Source organism: Hyla sarda, chromosome 5, assembly GCF_029499605.1.
Source record: "Hyla sarda isolate aHylSar1 chromosome 5, aHylSar1.hap1, whole genome shotgun sequence".
NCBI classification, from domain to species: domain Eukaryota; kingdom Metazoa; phylum Chordata; class Amphibia; order Anura; family Hylidae; genus Hyla; species Hyla sarda.
In genome coordinates, this window is record NC_079193.1 from 140,608,986 (window position 1) to 140,630,739 (window position 21,754).

The 21,754-nt window shown below is 42.0% G+C and overlaps 1 protein-coding gene across 9 annotated transcripts in view; it reads right to left on the reverse strand.

The window, feature by feature from the left end:
- PDE1C (phosphodiesterase 1C) overlaps window positions 1-21,754 on the reverse strand; it is a 983,820-nt gene that overhangs the window by 150,359 nt on the left and 811,707 nt on the right. For all 9 annotated transcript variants that reach the window (XM_056520396.1, XM_056520395.1, XM_056520397.1 and 6 more), the window contains 2 exons: window positions 18,069-18,169; window positions 1,748-1,876 (listed from right to left, as the gene is read on the reverse strand). In XM_056520396.1, coding sequence (XP_056376371.1) covers window positions 1,748-1,876; window positions 18,069-18,169 — 230 coding nt within the window. The remainder of the gene's footprint in view (window positions 1-1,747; window positions 1,877-18,068; window positions 18,170-21,754) is intronic.

A 21,754-nucleotide genomic window follows, 5' to 3' on the forward strand; every position in this document is an offset into this window, starting at 1 on the left:
CCACGTCCCTACAATCACCTCCAACGCGTTTCACCGTGACCGGCTTTGTCAAGGAGTCGGTCGCGGTGAAACGCGTTGGAGGTGATTGCAGGGACGTGGAACCTATCTTCTTTTTACATGTGGGGTCAAGTATTTACATTCTGACACCTTTACTTTTAGCACCTTATTATTTCTTATTTTTTGTTTTCTTGCACTGCTTTTTTTACATTTATTGTATACACTTATATTTGTGTTGCACATTGCACTTTATGCATATTTATTTTTAAGGTTAAACACACTTTTTATGCTTTAAATAGAGTGTCACATTGCACGTATTTTATAGCAACAGGTGCTTTTATGATCCATTGATGATCAGTTGACCCCGACATTTACGCCTTTCTTTTTTACATCCTTTTCCCGTCCCTGCTATCTTTTGCATTTTTTAAGTTCATTTATTTACATATATATATATATATATATATATATATATATATATATATATATATAAAACAAATTTTTTTAAATAATTATACACATTATCAAATTGCGCTAATGATTACTATTTTTATGTATGTTATATAGCTATATATTATTATCAATCTTTTTTGCTTGTGTATGATATATGTATTTTTTGTAAAATAAAACTATATTTATTAAACTTGATGGTTATTGATTTATCAGATTAATATATTTCTTATTCATTTTATTATATACATTTTTTATTCTTGGTGGGTTTACCCTATACGCTGTAGTGGCGTATTTATAGGTTGTTTATAGTAACTAGTATAAGGTTTAATATTGACAATTATATTAGTTGAATATAAATCGACATAATACTGTACACACGTACATCTATCTAGATATGTATGTCTATCTATAAATTTGATACCTTCATAATTACATTTTTATGGCATATCATTAAAAGCAACAAGTCATCACATTACAGATACAGGTTCACTTTCCTGTCACCAAAAACAACGCAAAAATCTTGTGCCTTTCAGCTAATAGAAGCTATCAAGGAAAACAACAGGTTAAAGGGGTACTCCACTGCACAGCGTTTGGAACAAACTGTTCCAAACGCAGAGAGCTCGTGACGTCATAGCCCCACCCCATCATGACATCACGCCCCACCCCCTCAATGCAAGTCTATGGGAGGGGCGTTCCAAACGCTGAGCAGCGGAGTACTTCTTTAATCATTATGAGTCTCCTGTATTTTTGAGGGGAGACCCCCCCCCCCTACTTTGAACCTTCCCTCTCAGTATTGACTGATGGCTGGCTTCTATATATCCAGATACTGTATAGAATCTCTATGAGGAGCCTCAGGGGGCAAGGAATCCACGGTATTATTCTATGACCCTAAGCAAAAGGGCAAATTGACCCTGCAGTGGTTACAGCAAACAAGGGTGAAGGTTTGGAGTAGCCATCACAGTCTCCTGGCCTTAATATCATCCTTTCTGGGGAGAACTTAAACGTGTAAATGTGTAAATGAATTTAGGGCTTCATAGGCAACTATTACAAAAGACTGCACACTGTCATTGCTACAGGGGCAATACACAGTTTTGAGAACTAAGGGGGTGCCGGTTTGGGAACAGGAGCCATTTCATTGTCCTATTTGTTGCCATGTATTGTTTTATGATCGTACCCTTCTGTTTTAACCTACAGTTGAACATGAATCCCATTAAAAAAGTGTTTTGCCCACTCACTCATGGACCAATTCTACAAGAGAATGCAAACTCTTGAGCAATTGTATATTGCTTATACATCTCACCTCCAGTCATCCTTGGAAAGGTTATACAGTATGTTCATTTCCTCATCATCCTGAAGCAGGCGATATGCTGCGCTTACATGGTGATTTTCAAGTACAGATCGGTCATTGTATAAAATAGCTGAATCTGATCTGAAAAAAGCAAAGAAAATCATTTAATCTCAATCATTATTAGAGAGAAAAATAAAATTGTATGTCTTATGAGCAGCTCTCGCATCAGTTACAGTACGGTATTGTTAATATTCCATCATTATTCTGGATTCCTTGTCATTCTGATTCCTTAAGAGTTAAAAGGCATGGCATTGCTTTGCCCACCTTTGCCCTCCTGTATGAGTATTAAAGCAAGGGGGAGGTGAGCCATATTCAGGAGTGCCACACTGGTATTTATTCTTGAAGAAGTTTAGTTAAAGGGGTACTCTGGTGGAAACCTTTTTTTTTTCTTTAATCTTTGGTGCCAGAAAGTTAAACAGATTTATAAATAACTTTTATTAAAAAATCTTAATCCTTCCAGTACATTTTAGGGGCTGTATACAACAAAGGACATTTTTTTCTTTTTCAATTTTTCTCGTATGACCTCTGCTGTCCATTTTAGGAACGGTTCAGAGCGGCATATGTTTGCTATGGGGATTTTCTCCTGCTCTGGACAGTTCCTAAAATGGACAGCAGAGGTTAGCAGAGAGCACTGTGGTCGTGACAGAAGAGAAATTCAAAAAGAAAAGCATTTCCTCTGTAGTATACAGCCCCTAAAAAGTACTGGAAGGATTAAGAGTTTTTAATAGAAGTAATTTACAAATCTGTTTAACTTTCTAGCACCAGTTGATTTAAAAAAAAAAAAGTTTTCCACCAGAGTACCCCTAGTGTACCTGTCGTCAACAAAAACTTTTTATATAATGTATATAACACCATTATATGTATATATATTTGTAATATACATTGGTTAAAAAATTTGTATATTTTCGTCCCTGCAGCTATTGCCTGTATGTCTCTATGAGGAATCCAAATGCAGGAAGTGAGGGTGGACAAGCAGGGCTCTGTGCAGTACGAAAAAGCAGGACAGTGTGCACTGAGGCTCTATAACATGCTCCTGGCTCATATATCAGGATGATTGACATGCCAGGAGTCTGCACAGAACCCTGCTTGTCCTACCCTCACTTCCTGTTTTTGGACTCATCATAGAGACACAGACAATAGATGCAGGGACAGCATTTATTCACCCAAAAATATACACAATTTTTAATCAATGTATATTACAAATATACATATAATGATATAATCTACATTATATAAAAAGTGTTTGTTGACGACAGGTACACTTTAAGACAATGCACTTCGAGAATCTCAATGTTCTATTCATGAGGTCAGTACTTACTAAACTTATACAGACAACACTTAAATTCTCAAAAAAGATTGTCTTAAATAAACTTCGAGAATGAATGCTAGTGCAGCGCTCCTGAACATGGTTCACCTCTTTTGCATCAATACTTGTTGCATCAGCAGCCTAACATGACATGGAGGAAGCAGCAGCCTCACCATCTTCCACAAAAGGATTTCCTATTAAACGTTGTGCATGGGATTTCCCGCTGAGGGGAACCTACTGCGAGTTACGCTACCATTCATTTGAATGGGTCCGTGGACAGTCCGCAAATCTGACAATATTGCGGACTGTCTGTGGACTGATTTAAATCAATAGTAGCGTAACTCGCAGCAGGATTCCTGCAGCTAGTTACTAGAGTGTGAACGCATCGTAAAGGGGTACTCTGGTGGAAAGCAATTTTTCTCATATCAACTGGCTCCAGAAAGTTAACCAGATTTGTAAATAACTTCAATTTAAATTTTTTAAAGGGGTACACCACCCCTAGACATCTTATCTCCTATCCAAGGATAGGGGATAAGATGTCTGATCGCAGGGGACCCCCACAATCTCTCCTGCAGCCCCCCAAGTCATCAGCTCTCCAGTGCTATGTTTGCTCCTTGTCTGATGACTCACGATACAGGGATGGAAGGTTTGTGACCTCTTGGCTCCACCCCCTCATGATGTCACACTCCGCCCCCTTAATGCAAGTATATGGGAGGGGGCATGGCTGTTGCCACACCCCCTCCCATAGACTTGCATTAAGGGGGTGGGGCGTGACATCACGAGGGGCAGAGCCATGATGTAACGAACCGCCAGCCCCTTTCATTAGCCACGGAGCAAACTTAGAGCTCCGGAGAGCTGATGACTTGGGGGGCTGCAGGAGAGATCGCGGGGGTCCCCAGCAGGGCATAAGATGTCTAGGGGTGGAGAACCCCTTTAATCCTTTCAGTACTTATCAGCTGCTTTATGCTACATAGGAGGTTGTATAGTTCTTTTCTGTCAGACCACAGTGCTCTCTGCTGACACCTCTGCCCATGTCAGGAACTGTCCAGAGTAGGAGAAAATCCCCACAGCAAACCTCTCCTGCTCTGGACAGTTCCTGACACGGACAGAGGTGTCAGCCGAGAGCACTGTGGGCAAACAGAAAAGAACAAATCAACTTCCTCTGTAGCATACATCAGCTGATAAATACTGGAAGGATTAAGATGTTTTAACAGAAGTAATTCACAAATCTGTTTAACTTTCTGTCACCGGTTATCCACTGGAGTACCCCTTTAAGCACTTACTTTGCTTGTAAGTTACTATGCCTCACACACAAAGACATATGCAGTATAAACCAATCACTATTATAACAATAATTAGAATAATAATTATATTATTTCCCATTCCTTTTAGCTAATGGAGATGGTGATGATGGTAGACATTTTTCATCTCAATGGCTAGTTTCATCCTCAAAATTGCTTACTGACTTTTAGAAAATTAATGCAAAACTGTGAAATTCAGGGCACCATCTGCATTTTTATTTTTTAACAATACAACTCTAGCACATGATCACAGTGTAGTTATATATGCACACTGTAAAAGTAATATAAAACTGTTGTCTCACATGTTGTCTGAAAAAAGTCTCATCCACTATTACTGCCCCTGTGATCACAAGTTACAGCTGAATGAAGGGAGCAGCAATGAGTCTCACTCCAAGGCTGCCACTTAAAGGGGTACTCCGGTGAAAAACTTTTTTTTTTAAATCAACTGGTTCCAGAAAGTTAAACAGATTTGTAAATTACTTCTATTAAAAAATATTAATCCTTCCTGTACTTATTAGCTGCTGAATACTACAGTGGAAATTATTTTCCGTTTGAAACACAGAGCTCTCTGCTGACATCATGAGCACAGTGCTCTCTGCTGTCATCTCTGTCCATTTTAGGAAGCATTCAGAGTAAAAGGAAATCCCCATGGCAAACATATGCTGTTCTGGACAGTTCCTAAAATGGACAGAGATGTCAGCAGAGAGCACTGTGCTCATGATGTCAGCAGACAGCTCTGTGTTTCAAAAAGAAAAGAATTTCTGCTGTAGTATTCAGCAGCTAATAAGTACAGGAAGGATTAAGATTTTTTAATAGAAGTCATTTACAAATCTGTTTAACTTTCTGGCCCCAGTTGATTTAAAAAAAAAAAAGGGGTACTCTGGCCCTGAGAAGTCTTCTCCCCTATCCAAAGGATAGGAGATAAGATGTCTCACTGCCGGGGTCCTGCCGCTGGGGACCCCTGCAATCTTGTATTCGCCACCCACCTGTTTGAGCTGCATGCCACGCCAGTTCACAAACAGCTGGGTGGCGACCACAGGGCTGGAGTATCGTGACGTCATGACTCCGTCCCCGTGTGACGTCACTCCCGCCCCCGCTTTGCAAGTCTATGGGAGGGGGCGTGACGGCCGGAGTACCCCTTTAATGTTTACACCAGTTTCATTCTAGTTCCTGCTTTGCAAATGCCATACATTTTATAGTAGTAAATGCAAAGTATTATACTATTGTCCCATTCACTTTAAAGAGTCCCAAAATGGTGCTTGCAAAGTACAAAATCAGAATCAAACCAATTGTTGGGGCCCCCTTGGAGTTGTCCCCTCTGGTTCTAATATTGATGGTTCATGCCAAGAATAGGCCCGGACTTCTTAAAGGACTTATTATTAAACCTCTTTAAGTAATAATGACAAATAAGAACATTTCCACCTCAAAAGTCGTTTCCTTGCAATATTGTTGCAGCTATTTTTTCATTCTAAGTGCTTGAAATGTAGAAGCACAAAATAACCGTTATTATCGCTATATCATTAGTATGGAAGCTCTAATGAAAATACAAATCAATCAAGGGGAAGGCGTGTCGTAAATCTATGGAAAAGGATTCAATTATAGACCCAGAATAAAGCCAATCCTTTACAAATCTATCAAATTATGTGTTGCCTGTCCTTACCGATTTGAAGAATTATTAAAGTCTTTGTGAACGTTGGACTTAAATAATGTAGATCGGCATCATTAGAATAAAAGAAACACATTTATTATTTTTAGTGATCATAAGATTAAAAGGTCTATGTATGTACTCGTTGGGGGAGAGTCTCAAAATCTACTGTCATTTCAGTTCCAGCGATATTATTCACAACTTTTTTTTTCTCCTCACATTTTCAAAGGTCTTTTGTGCTGCTTTGAAAATATGAAAATGTGAAAATTAATTTTCGCGCCACTTTTTTTGAAGCCATATTGGACTTTTTTTGCACCAGAATTGTCGAGTTTGGCAGCAAAAATCGGCAAATTTTTTTGCAAAATTTTACATCACAGAAAATTCTGGCGGAAACATTTCACAAAATATTCCATGGTTACTAGTGCCCAGACAACTGATAACTGGATAAATAAAACATTTCTGAGCTTAAGGCTAGGTTGACACTAGTGTTGAGCGGCATAGGCCATATTCGAATTCGCGAATATTCGCGAATATATGGACGAATATTCGTCATATATTCGCGAATATTCGCATATTCGTAATATTCTCGTTTTATTTTCGCAAATGCGAAAACTTCGCGTATGCGAAAATGTACATATGGGAAAATTAGCATATAGTAAAATTAACATAAGCGAAAATTCGCATATGCGAAAATTAGCATATGCAAATGTTCGCATATGCGAAAATTCGCGCGCCAGTCTCACACAGTAGTATTAGAGCCTTCTTACACCACATAAGCTGGAAGCAGAGAGGGGTGATCACTGTTATGTGTACTGTGAAAAAAAAAAAAAAAAGAATATTCGTAATTACGAATATATAGCGCTATATTCGCGAAATTCGCGATTTCGCGAAATTCGCGATTTCGCGAATATGCGATATTCGCGAATAATATTCGAATTGCGAATATTCGCGAGCAACACTAGTTGACACTACGGAATTTCTGCCTGCAATTCCGCTTTGAAATTGCACGCAGAAATTCCGCTTACTAAAATGTTCCGTGTAGTGAATGGGTTTCTGTTCACAAATTCACACTTCGGAATTTGTGAAGGGGAATTTGTGAATGGAAAATCCGCTCTGAAATTTCCACCTGAAGAATGGCGTTGCTCATAATTCAGGCGGAAATACTGGCGGAACACATTGCAGTCTATTGGAGACTGCAGTGTCTGCAAGGTCCTAGTCAGCCTGATTCAGTCAGCGCCGGCCGCACTCGGAATCTTCGGGCGGAAATGTTCTGCCCGGAGATTCCGCAGTGTGAACCTAGCCTAAATCTGAGTGCACAAACATTTTTCAATAAGGCCCCTTTCACACTACAAAATTACTCAATTTTATAGATCCGTACGAAGTTCTGTCTGAAAATCAGCTGAAAACGGCAGTTACAAAATCCCATTATAGTCTATAGGATTTTTTCTAATAGCTATTTTAACCCATTATAGCCCGTAATTAATAACGGCCGTTATTCTGTGACGGAAGATAGTAACGGGAGAAAGAAATGCTGTAGTGTGAAATAAGCCTAATAATTATTTCTTGTTTTAATCATTACATAAATACGATAATACCTTTTTCTCAAAAAACAAAGGAAAGAAAAAACACAAAAGCAATAAAACTACAACCATTTCTGTGATTTCTACACTATTATGAGGCTGATGTGAATTTTTTGCTGTAAAATATCATGTAAAGCAGACAATATGCGTGGACACGCCCACTTTTACAAAACTGATGTGAACAGTGTAAACTGCGGCACAAAGCTCTTTGAAAATGTGGTCGATACTTTTCGCGCCAAGATTTTTGCACGAAATTTATTTTTTTTGGGCGCAAAATTCTTTGAGAATCTCCCCTATTTAATCTCATGACTGATCTATCATTTATATAATTATCCTTTACAGATCTCACCAGCATTCTGGCAATATTCACTTAGCTGACAATATGACCAGGGCCGCTATCAGGGGTTCGGCCAGTACTCCAGTAAGGGGCCCGGGCCCCCTGCTGCACCTCCCTGCAGCAGCCCCAGCACAGGAGCAGAAGACCACTGTTTAAACTGCAGTCTCCTGCTTCCACTGGCAGCTGCGAGCCAATACTTTCTACCATCTGTCCTCTCCTCCCTGTATGAGCGGAGGCTCTTACAGGCAACAGCAGCACAGTGGAGCGATTTACTGCTGAACATCAGGCTGTGTATGGGATGGCAGAGGACTTTCGGTGATGTCATTACCATGTGATCAGTCACATGGGTGGGAGGAGCCTGAATGCTGCGCTGTGGAGGAATAGGAAGAAGTTCCTGTATAGGGGAATGTGTATCATGAGAAGGTAATCTATAGTACACACTCACACACAAATTACTATATCTGTGTTTTCTAAACAGGGTGCCTCCAGCTGTTACAAAACTACAACTCCCAGCATGCCCATAATTCACACACACTGCATTTAACACACCACACACACACTTTTCCCATTTTTTTTAAAATAAAATAATTTAAGAATCCATGTACGGGGTATTGCCGCATGCGTAAATGTCCAAACTATTACAATTTAACAGAAATTAACCCGCATGGTCAATGGCGTAATTGTTAAAAAATACCAAAGTCCACAATTGCTCATTTTAAGTTATTCCATATACCTTAAAAAATGAATAAAAAGCGATCAAAAAGTCCCATCAAAAACAAAAATGGTACCAGTAAAAACTACAGATCAAACCACAAAAGGTGCGCCCTCACACAACCCAGTATATGGAAAAATTCAAATGTGATAGGGGTCAGAATAGGATGATTTTAAAGGGGTATTCCAGGAAAAAAAACTTTATATATATATATATATATATATATATATATATCTCAACTGGCTCCAGAAAGTTAAACGGATTTGTAAATTATGTCTATGAAAAAATCTTAATCCTTTCAGTAATTATCAGCTGCTGGAGTTGAGTTGTTGTTTTCTGTCTGGCAACAGTACTCTCTGCTGACATCTCTGCTTGTCTCGGGAACTGCACAGAGTAGAAGAGGTTTACTATGGAGATTTGCTTCTAAACTGGGCGGTTCCCGAGACACTTGTCATCAGAGAGCACTTAGACAGACAAGATCAACTCAACTTCAGCAGCTCATAAGTACTGAAAGGATTAAGATTTTTTTAATAGAAGTAATTTACAAATCTGTTTAACTTTCTGGAGCCAGTTGATATCTATATATACCGTATTTATCGGCCTATAACACGCACTTTTTAGGCAAAAATTTTTAGCCTAAAGTCTATGTGCGTGTTATACGCCGATACACCCCCAGGAAAGGCAGGGGGAGAAAGGCCATCGCTGCCCGCATCTCTCCACCCGCCTTTCCGGGGGTCTAGAGCAGGTCTGCTGCCGGCCCTTCTCTCCCCCTGGCTATCAGCGCCGCTGCCCGTTCTGTCCCCCTGACTATCGGTGCCGGCGCCCCATTGCCGGCGCCGATAGCCAGGGGGAGAGAAGTGGCGCCGACAGCCAGGGGGAGAGAAGGGGCAGCGGCACCCATTGCCGCCACCGCTGCCCCGTTGCCTCCTCCCATCCCCGGTGGCATAATTACCTGTTGCCGGGGTCGGGTCCGCGCTGCTGCAGGCCTCCGGTGTGCGTCCCCTGCGTCGTTGCTATGCGCTGCACGGTGCGGCGCATGACGTCAGTGCGCCACGCCGTGCATAGCAACGACGCAGGGGACGCACGCCGGAGGCCTGCAGCAGCGCGGACCCGGCAACAGGTAATTATGCCACTGGGGATGGGGGGAGGCAACGGGGCAGCGGCGCCGGCAATGGGTGCCGCTGCCCCTTCTCTCCCCCTGGTGGCTGTCGGCGCCACTTCTCTCCCCCTGGCTATCGGCGCCAGCAATGGGGTGCCGGCACCGATAGTCAGGGGGACAGAACGGGCAGCGGCGCCGATAGCCAGGGGGAGAGAAGGGCCGGCAGCAGGGCTCTAGACCCCAGGAAAGGCAGGGGGAGAGATGCGGGCAGCGACGGCCTCTCTCCCCCTGCCTTTCCTGGAGGTGTATCGGGGTATACACGCGCACACATGCACCCTCATTTTACCATGGATATTTGGGTAAAAAACTTTTTTTACCCAAATATCCTTGGTAAAATGAGGGTGCGTGTTATAGGCCGGTGCGTGGTATACCCCGATAAATACGGTATATGAAACTCAACGTGTGTGTATGTATGTAGTATGTATATATGTTTGTGTGTATGTATGTATGTATGTTCCACAAAAACTTTCAAACGGCTAAAGATATTAACATGAAACTTGGCACACATGTTACTTATATGTCAACAACAAACATAGGATAGGTGATTTAACCCTTGCTCACCCCCATTTGCCAGGGGCGGGGCTTATGTTAAAAGTCTCATGCAAGTCAATGGGAAATATATGTTACTGCATAACTTCCAAACGGCTGGAGATATTTCGATAATACTTGGTCACATGTTACTTATATGTCCACTTAAAATATAGGATAGTTAATTTAACCCTTAACTACCCCCATTTGTGAGGGTCAGGGTTTTTTTTTTAAGTCCCATGCAAATCAATGGGAAATGTATGTTCCCATCTAATTTCCGTTAGGCTGGAGCCATTTCATTACCTGGTACACATATTACGAGTCAGGATATGAGGACGGGATGGGAGGTCGGGATATGAGGACGGGATATGAGGACAAGATATGAGGTCGGGATAGGAGGTCGGGATTGGAGGTCGGGATAGGAGGACAAGATAGGAGGACGGGGTATGAGGACGGGATAGGAGATCTGGATAGAAGGTTGGGATAGGAGGTCGAGATAGGAGGACGGGATAGGAGGTCAAGATAAGAGGTCGAGATATGAGGACGGGAAAGGAGGTCGGGATAGGAGGACGGGATAGGAGGTCGAGATAGGAGGTCGGGATAGAATGTCAGGATAGGAGGTCGGGATATGAGGACAAGATAGGAGGAGGGAATGTGAGGACGGGATAGGAGGTCTGGATAGGAAGTTGGGATAGGAGGTCGAGATAGGAGGACAGGATAGGAGGTCAAGATAGGAGGTCGAGATATGAGGACGGGAAAGGAGGTCGGGATAGGAGGACGACGGGATAGGAGGTCTGGATAGGAGGTCAGGATAGGAGGTCGAGATAGGAGGATGGGATAGAAGGTAAAGATAGGAAGTTGAGATATGAGGACGGGAAAGGAGGTCGGGATAGGAGATTGGGATAGGAGGACGGGATAGGAGGTTGAGATAGGAGGTCGAGATAGGAGGACAGGATAGGAGGTCAGGATAGGAGGTTGGGATAGGAGCTTGAGATTGGAGGACGGGATAGGAGGTCGAGATAGGAGGACAGGATAGGAGGTCGAGGACAAGATAGCAGGACGGAATAGGAGGATGGGATAGGAGGACGGGATAGAAGGTCGGGATAGGAGGACAGGATAGGAGGACGGTATAGGAGGTCGGGACAGGAGGTCGAGATAGGAGGTCGGGATAGGAGGTCGGGATGTGGGGTTGGGATATGACAACAATATATGAGGACTGCATATGAAGTCAAAAGCTTCCTCCTTTGTTTATTTTCCTCCCCAAAAAGGATTAGGAAGGAAAAACCGGGAAACACCGGGTACTCAGCTAGTATATATATATATAAAAAAAAGTTTTTTTCCTGGATAACCCCTTCAAGTATACAAATTTTTGTGCAAAAAGTTATTTAAAAAAAATAGTAAAATAAAACAAAGCCTATAAAAATTGGTTATTGTTGTAATCGTATGGAACTACAGAATAAACATAATATAATTTTTACTGAAAAAAGCACTGAGTAGAAGCCCCCAAAAGTTGCAAAATGGCATTTTTTTGTTCTGTTTCACTGTGTATTTCATGGTAGCAAGAATGATGTCATTACAGAGTACAATTGGTGGCACAAAAAGCAACAAGCCTCATATGGGTCTGAAGGTGGAAAATTTAAAGTATTAGGGCTCTAAGAAGGTGAGGAGGAAAAAAAGAAAGTCCTGATGTGCTTAAAGAAAAACTGTCAGCTCACTCCTACTCCCCCCGCACTAACCGGCGGTACTGGCTGATGTCAGCGCCGCTCGTCCGCAGCACCGCCCAGATCATCAATATTCCTCCCCTCCCTCTGCCTCTCCCTCTTCTCCCTGCTCTGTAATGAAGAGGGAGAGGTGGAGGGAGGGGAGGAATAATATTGATGAGCTGGGCGGCGCTGCAGACCAGCGGCGCTGACGTCAGAGTTCCAGTTACCACGCCTGTGCTTGTTAGCACCTAATTAGCATATACAGGAAAACAAAGATTTCGGCCGAACATGGGGGGTTGATCCGGGCAGGGTAAGCATCAAACTGATCAGCGTCCCCCGCAGTACCAGCCAGTACCGCTGTTTAGTTTGGGGGAGCAAGCTGACAGTTTTCCTTTAAGGGAGTATAGTTCACAGACATACACTGCATTTTACACACACAACTGTATACTTCACACAAGTGGTATAAATATCATGGTCGCAATCGTGCCAATCAAGTGGTATACATATCATGCCACAATACCTGGCTGATCTGCCGGAGACTGTAACTGTAAGGGTAAAACTGGTAAAACTCTAAAACAAATTACCTCCACAAAACAAAAAAGGGTCCACATATCGCTAAAAGTTCATTTTGTTAACACCAACCAAATTAAAAACATTTATATGAGGCATCAGGTGAAAACCACAAGTCAGCACAGAGACCACAACACAAATTCAGTGCAGAAGGAAAGTGGAGCAGTTGCCAATGGCAACCGATCAGATTGCTGCTTTTATTTTTAAAAAGGCCTCTAAAAAATTTAAGAAGCTATCTACAACTGCTCCACTTTCCGGCTGCACATGATTTAAAGTGAGCAGCAGTGGCTGCCGGCTCTGACTAGTGACGCCCCCCCCCCCCACCTTAATGTCAAACTGCGGTGTGGGAGGACATCACTAGTCAGCACAGCACAGAGGAGCTCGCTAATATGCCCTAATATGCCCTTGCACCTGAGCCTGCCGGCCAGCTTAGTATCAGTAAGGTGGTAGGAGATGGAGAAATAAAGAGGCAAGGGGGGGCGGGGGGGGGGGGATACAGTGGCAGGGGGGTCCTGAGGGAAAGGGGAATAAAGTGGCAGGGGGAGAAACAAAATGGCAGGGGGGATCAGTGGGTGGAAATAAAGTGGCACAGGGGGAATCGGGGGGTGGGGGTCAAATGATATAGCACAGGGGGGGGGTTGAAATGGCAAAGGGGGTTGATCAAGGGAGGGGGGGATAAAAGTGCACAGGGGGTAGCAGCCCGATTTGTAATGCTGATACTGGTGTCAAGTTGTACGTCGTAGGACGCACAATGTGATATGTGCAATTGGCAGTGCTGTGAGGGGTGTCCAGGGGGCCCAGACCTGAGCTGCATAAGGGGCCCCAAAGTTTCGGATGGCAGCCCTGAGTATGACGCTCCGATATGGTGGTGCTAAAACGTTTGTGAGGATATACAAAAAAAATTCCTAAAAAGTGTCATGATTTTTAAGTGCTAAGAGAAAAGTTATGAAAAAAATGATCCAACAATTAACAATTTTGCTTTTTTGTTCGCTTTGCCACAATTCTTCAGCTATTGGCTGCTCTATAAATCTGTACGATCCATCTCTGCTCATTTTATCACAGGCAGGATTGCAATAACAGGTAACACTCATACAGTATATAGACAACACAGGACAACACCAATCACAATTGGTGATGGTCAAAACTCTCCTCCTCTCTGCACAGTGATCTTTGTTATGATCACAGAGTATGCCCAAATAAGTCAATAAATGCTGTAACAAAAAGAGGAGAGAGCCCATCATGTACAGTATCCTCCATGAAGCAGCAATTCCCACAACAATAGTGAAGTCACTGCACTCACCAGATTGAGTTGTACTGGGGGCACAAGACCAACTATTGCCTAGTAAAATCACTGAAACTTAGGTAGCTAACTCCTGGTCATCCCTGAACTTCTCAATGGTTGGATCAGTACATAGAAATGTAGAGTATGTGCAGAACCACCAGCAAATGGAAAAACTGGACCCTTCCTGAACTGTGCTTTCACCTTTTTGTATAAACTGACCACAAGGAATATAGGTCTGAATGCCAACGGTTTAATAACCAATTGGACTTACACTGGATCCTAAGTCAGGCCATGCAAGGCAAAGCTATTGGTCCGAAATGCACTGCATTGGCCATGAAAGGTAAAAATATGGTTCAGAAACACATTGCTTAATAAACCATTGGCACTAAGATCTTTAGTATCTTGTATGAGTTTATACAAAAAGGGTAAAGTACTATTCAGGAAAGGTCCAGTTATTTCATCTGCAGGTGTTTTTGCGCATACATTAAATAAGTCAATGTTCCTCTTCTGTTCACAGGCATCTATGGCCCATGTGATTGTGTAAAATACATCTCTGAATAATGTTAACAGCAGCTCAGGCAAGATGGCTGCCCCAATAAATATGCAAAACATAGAGTGAAAAAAACTACAATAAAGCTGCAATCGTAAAGCAGAAAAGAAAAAAATAAATATGCATCAATATCTATTTTTAATCAAATAATATAGGTGATAGCTTTCCTGTGACACCTGGTCATTAAGGGGTTTATCTTACAGAATAAATGTACATTTTTGTACATCTCTTTGATGTATCATTCCCTAGAGTATATGATGAAAGATTGTATATTATACTGACACCCCTGGCAATAACACATTACTCTGTTATATACAAAGTGTGCCACTGACAATTACCGAAACAGCAACTCATAGAGATGGGCACATTTTTCAAAAATGTGATTTGGCCAATTTGCCAAATTTTCAGAAAAAATTTGGTTCGATCAGTAAATATTTGTGGTGAATCGCTATTAAAAATGGCTATTTACGGGCTACAGAGAGCCTCAATAGGGGTGTAGAACACTTTGCCTTGCCGTAACATGCATAGGGAGTGTGCTGGGGTAGTGAAATAATACTGTTATTCAGTATGACATTCAGGTGTCGCTTTTAGAATCACTGCCGCAGAGCGGCACAATGACAGAGCCTGGATGTGGCAGCAGGGTCGGCAGACCCTATGGCATCACAATTGAAGAGATTAAACAGATTTTTTTTTTACAGTAATACACCCCAGAATGGTTGCTATAGAAAAAAGTGTACTCTCTCTGAACTGTCCCTGCCTGCACTATGGTTGCTTGCAATCTATGAATGGGGAGTGCTTCCTGTGATGATCTCAATTGGCTGACTATGAAAAGACTTCCAAACTTTCCATGCCTGCCTGCCTGCAGTAACGCTGATTAGTGACCACACAGGTCTGTTTTCTCTCTAGCCAGAACGAATGCGGGCTTGAGGTGAATGGATTCGCTGCAGTAAAGATCTGTATTGTCAGTAACGGTGATTAGTGCGCATACACAGTCTCTGCTCTCTCGAAATGCCCGTCTTCAGCAATGGCTGCCGAATATATAGGGCTGTGACATCACAGGGCTGGCTGCTGATAGGCTGCATGCCCCCATGTGATTCAGGGTGATCCCGCCTACTCACCTTCCTGCCTTCCCAGACTTCCTTGCCCCATGTCCTCACATGTGTAGCTGCCATTTTAGCCCCCGGCCCGCACAAAATGTAATGAATGAAGCGATTGGTTACCATGAAGAGCGAGGAAATTCGGATTCGTTCAGAATCAAATTTTCATGAAATTTGGAACGAATTCGACTTTGTCATCTTTGATTCGCCCATCTCTTTTCGAATGCCCAATAAAAATTTTTAAGTAGGCTGTTGGAGACACTGGGACGTGTAATGCCCCAACACTTAACACTCAAGGGTAGTAAAGGTGTTTGTATTGTCCCTGCTTTATTTGCATTGACTCTGCATTTGTTGTCCAACTGTGTTCCTCCTAAAGAAAAAACGTACATGTATCTCTATGTGAGTCTATACTATTGCACATTATTTTGGGGGGGAAAAACATTACAAAAACTGCATCTTGGAGGATAAAAAAAAGGAGTGAAATTTATGTGGTTATTTTTGTGAACGAGTGTACTGTACTTAGTAGAGAATTTATTTTTGATGTAGTGTTATATAAATGTAAGAATTAATTTTTGAAAAGAAAACTGAATAAATAAAGACAGTATTTGAACTCCTCCTTCTTGAGGTAACAATGAAAAAACAAAGGAGAGATTTCAGTGAAACATCTAATAAAAGCCTTCTTTCCTGTAGTCACAGAAGTTGTCCCTATACTTTCTATACTGTTTTGTACAGTCAAAGCTAAACTCAAAAATTCACTTATTGTACTCATTGTTCTTGTGGATAATATACTCTATAAAAACACAATGTATTATAGAGTTTAATTGTATGGCCTCAAAAGGAGGAGCTGCATGTTATCAGCTAAGATAGGAAAAGTATATTAATCTTATTCCCAGAAAGGAGGATGTATAAACGTTAATCTGATGCAGATATCTGGGATTTTATTAACTTCATGTATATATAAGCCGCAAAGAGGAAAGACCTTCATTACTAAGCAGTTTTTACATTGCAATATTCTTCACAATGATGATTAAAAGAGATATCGGCCTAACCATAGGACCACACAGTATTGACCTAACCATTGGCACACACAGTATTGACCTAACCATTGGCACACACAGTATTGGCCTAACCATTGGCACACACAGTATTGGCCTAACCATTGGCACACACAGTATTGGCCTAACCATTGGCACACACAGTATTGGCCTAACCATTGGCACACACAGTATTGGCCTAACCATTGGCACACACAGTATTGGCCTAACCATTGGCACACACAGTATTGGCCTAACCATTGGCACACACAGTATTGGCCTAACCATTGGCACACACAGTATTGGCCTAACCATTGGCACACACAGTAAGTTAAATTAAGTTACTTAACCTTAGCCATGTGCCATGTGGCTTCATAATAAGGATCTGTTGGGACTGTGTGTTCAATTTTATTTAACTTTATCAGGTACCATATTTGGGAGATATGCTCTCCTAGAAGCAGTATTTCTATGAAAGAAGAACTCCCTGAAATGGCATGCAATGGCGCTCGATGCAATTAAATTTGTTAAATTTGAATGGAAAAAGTAGATAAATAGTGGCTAAGTGAACTATGAACCTATTGTTAAATAAAACTTGTAGACATGTTGAAAGTTTCGATTGGTCGGGGATCCTCACCAATCACTTGATATAGCTGGGTGAAGCGGCTACAGTCATGGTCGTAAATGTTGGCACCCCTGAAATTTTTCAAGAAAATGAAGTATTTCCCACAGAAAAGGATTGCAGTAACACACGTTTTTCTATACACATGTTTATTCCCTTTGTGTGTATTGGAACTAAACCAAAAAGGGAGGAAAAAAAAGCAAATTGGACATAATGTCACACCAAACTCCAAAAATGGTCTGGAAAAAATTATTGGCACCCTTACCTTAATATAGGGGATTAGATGTCTGATTGAGGGGGTCCCCAGCGGCCGCCACACCCCCTCCCATAGACTTGCATTGATGGGGTGGGGCATGACACCACGAGGGGGTGGAGCTGTGATGTAATGATACTCCGTTCCCTGTATCGCTCGTCATCAGCCACGGAGCCATCCTCGTAGCTGAGGAATGGGGTGCTGCAGGAGAGATTGTGGGGGTTCCCATCGGTGCGACCCCCGCAATCAGACATCTTCTCCCCTATCCTTTGGATATGGAATAAGATGTCTAGGGGTGGAGTACCACTTTAAAGCAATTGCTTCTTTCACTTTTCAGAAGCCTCTTTAAAAATGAAAGAAGCAATCTGGTTGCTGTGGGCAGCTCCACTACTCTTCTTCTACACAGGTTTTGATAAATCTCTCCCATTGAGCTTTATAGAAAAAGATTTCCCACATTTATTATACATAGAATTATGGAGAAGATAAATACCTCTACATTAGTGTTGTGGACCTAATATTACATAATATGTATACAGACAATAGAGAAGAGAAAAAAAAAGGAGATAAGGTAGAAAATGTGTCCAATGTGTTTGCTACCTTGTTTGGATGTGGAAGTTGTTTGTAGTGCCGGTGTGCTCATAGTCGTGGACTGCAGCAGCAAAAATCATTGCAAATATCTCCAGTTCTGTGAGCCAGTGCTAAAAGGCAAGAAGAGATGGCTAAAATCAATGATAAAGGAACTGATCATAAACCACATTTATGTATTTCAACAAACAATTCTACATACATTAGAAAAGTCAAATATCACAAGTGAAATATGGACATACAACATATATAATATTTATAAATAGTTAAATGGCTTAAACCCCAGGACAAATACAATTAGGCCAGTACGCCGCTTAAAGGGGTACTCCGGCCCTAAGACATCTTGACCCCTATCCAAAAGATAGGGGATAAGATGTCTGATCGTGGGGGTCCCGCCGTTGGGGACCCCTGCAATCTCTCATGCAATCTCTGTGTGAGCTGCATGCCAGCTCCAGAGGCGCAGGGTATGCCCCGCGGAGTCGTGACGTCACCATACTCTGGCCCGTAGTCATGAGGCTTCAGACTCGGAGCCTCCAGCACTGGTGTACAGCTCACACAGGTGGGTGCTGCATGAGAGATTGCAGGGGTCCCCAGCGGCGGGACCCCCCCCCCCCCCCCACGATCAGACATCTTATCCTTTGGATAAGGGATAAGATGTCTTAGGTCCGGAGTACTCCTTTAAAGACCAAGCCTGATTTTCAAATCGGGGATGTCTGACTTTATTAGAGAATAACTCTGGTAACGTTTTGCCAATCACAAAAATTCTGACAATGTTTTTTTGTCACAAATTGTCCTTCATGTACATAGCTAAAGTATGTCAATATCATTTGTAGTTTTTTTACAATGCAAAAAATCATAACATTTAAAAAAATATATATTTTAACACTAATAGGTTGCATATATTTATACAAACTGAGCAAATAGTTTATGAAACTTATACTTTCCGATGTCTACTTTATTCTGACAGCATTTTTTTTAATTAACATTTTAAGTGAATTAGAAGATAACCAATTTTACTTGAAATTTTGAAAATTTTAAAAATTTCAAAAGTACATCTATTTTTGATGTGCTATATAAGGTTTGCAGAAACTTAGTGGTGGTAGAACATAGGAACCTCCCCTAAATGACCCTATTTAAAAACTAGACCCCTTAAGGTATTCACAAGGGGGTACAGTGAGTAGTTTAACACCATAGTTTTTTGGCAGGAATTATTACAAAGTCAGTGTTAAAAAAAAATCGAAATTAGCTTTTTCACAAATGCTTTATTTGTGGGACATATTTTTTGTACATCGCTTTTGATATTGAAAGAAATGCACCCTATATTTTATTGAGCTGCTTTTCCCTTGTTTGGAAATATCCCCAATTAGGACATATATTGTTCATTGCCCGCAAAGCAGGACCCAGAAGGAGAGGAGCGCCATTTGGCTTTTAGGGCTTCATTTTAGGTGAAAGGATTATAGGCCGCACTTCATGCCTGCAAAGGGTTTTAGCTGCCAGAACCTTACAGAACCACCACAAGTGATCCCATTTTGGAAACTAGTCCCCCTAAAGAATTTGTGTAGACCAAAAAGTGAGTACTTTGAGACCTTTTTATGTGTCTGTAATGGTTACAGAGCCAGTGGAAAAAAATGTAATTTTTTTTTTCCACAAATATTATTTGCAGGACATATTTTTTGTACATTGCGTCAGAAATAGAAATGTGCCCCATATTTTATTACGCTGTTCATCCTGTGTTCGGCAATACCACCGCTTAAACCATATTTGGTTGCTTTGCTAAATGGTGGGAACAAGAGTGAAAGGAACCCCATTTGTATTTCATGACATCATTATAAAAATTATAGTACCACTCCATGCCTGAAAAGGATTGAAGCTGGTAGATCCATAATGCAGCCCCACCATATTGCACCCCTTTTTAAAAACTGAAATGAATGAAATGCACCCCAAATTTGATCACCCTGCTTGTCCCATATTAGGGAGTACCCCTGCTTTGGCCATTTTAGGTTGCATGGCCACATGGTGGGACCCAAAAGGAGAGGAGCCCCATTTGGCTTTCAGGATATCATAATAGAAATCATAGGCCCCACGACCCCGTTTCTAAAACTACACCACCTAAACTACACCCCCTAGGGCAAAAGTGAGTATGTTGAGCCCTTATTACAGTATGTGGCAGGAATTATTTCACAGTCAGTGTAAAAAATTAAAAAAAATTTTTCACAAATGCTTTATTTGTGGGACAACATTTTTGATACATCGCTTTTGAAATGGACGAAATACATCCCATATTTTATCACGCTTTTCGTCCCGGGCTTGGCAGTATCCCTACTTAGGCCATATTTGGTTCCCTGACCGCCTGGTAGGACCAAGAAGGAGAGGAGCCCCTTTTGGCTTTCAGGGCATCATTGCATGAATTATAGACCCCACTCCATGCCTGCAAAGGATCGGAGCTGGCAGAACAATACCGCACCCTTACAAGTGACCCCATGTGGACTGCAAGATTTTTGCTATATTAGCTGGACCAATGACCGTTCTGATCCGTCCTTGGTCAGCTAGCAGTGACGCACAGCTGTCTGTGAGAGTTAAAGTTCCTGATGGATATATCCGTCATGTTGTGGGAATAAGCATCAGCTCCTGGCGAATATATCCATCATTGGACGCTAAAAACAAAAAACTTGAAAAAAATGGTTTATTTTGTTGGAGGGGGGATAGTCCCCATTTATACTGCATTTCTGCAGTATGTTAGAGGTGTCCGTCCAAAGAATACTGTAGCAGTCTCATCCGGAACTAAATGGGGCTGCTACAGTATATGTTGGCATCACTTTTTTTGACCTGATGCTGACGGATATCTGTAACATACTTCTGAAACGCAGTATGAATGGGGCCTTTGTAAAAAAATATTTCATAAGGGTAGGGTTACATAGAGCGCATCCGCAGCGTATTTCACATTGCGGATGTCACGTGACCTTTTTTTTTACACTTTTTTAAAAATTTTAATATTTTTTATTTATTTTTTTACACTTTTTTAATGCTTTGGAATACTTAGTATTCCAAAGTACTGTAGTAATATGCTGTCTGCCAGTTGAACACTGGTACTTCCTGACAGGCAGTTACTGGGGCAGACTTGGGGTTCTTTGTAACACTCCTGGCTGCCCAGGTAAGCAGCAGCACCTTGCGATCATTGTGGGGTACTGCTGGAGAGAGACAGAGGGAGCTCCCTCCATCTGTCAAACTTCTTACAGCGCACGGTCAATTCCGACAGCGGCTGTAAGGGTTAAACTGCCGGGACCAAAGTTTACTCCAGTCCTGGCAATGCGGCTGGCCCCCACCTTCTGGGGATCACACGCACCACCCCTCCATCGTGTTGCGGGGTTCTGCAGGGGAGACAGGGGGAGCTCCCTCTGTCAAACCACTTACAGCCCGTGGTTGCTTCCGACCGTGGCTGTAAGGTTTAAACTGCCAAAACCGTAGTTTACTTTGGTCCCAGCAGTTACAGACAAGTCCCTGCTGTGATCTCCTGGGTGCACAGCGCAGCACCAACAAGAACCATGGACATGTATACTCGTCCAGGTGTGGGAACGTGCATCCCCTTTAGACGTGAGTACACATCATTGGTCATTATTGTGTTAAAGGGGGAATGAAATGGTAGAAATGGCACAGGGGAGGATGAAGGGGGGGGGTGAAATGGCACAGGGATGATGAAG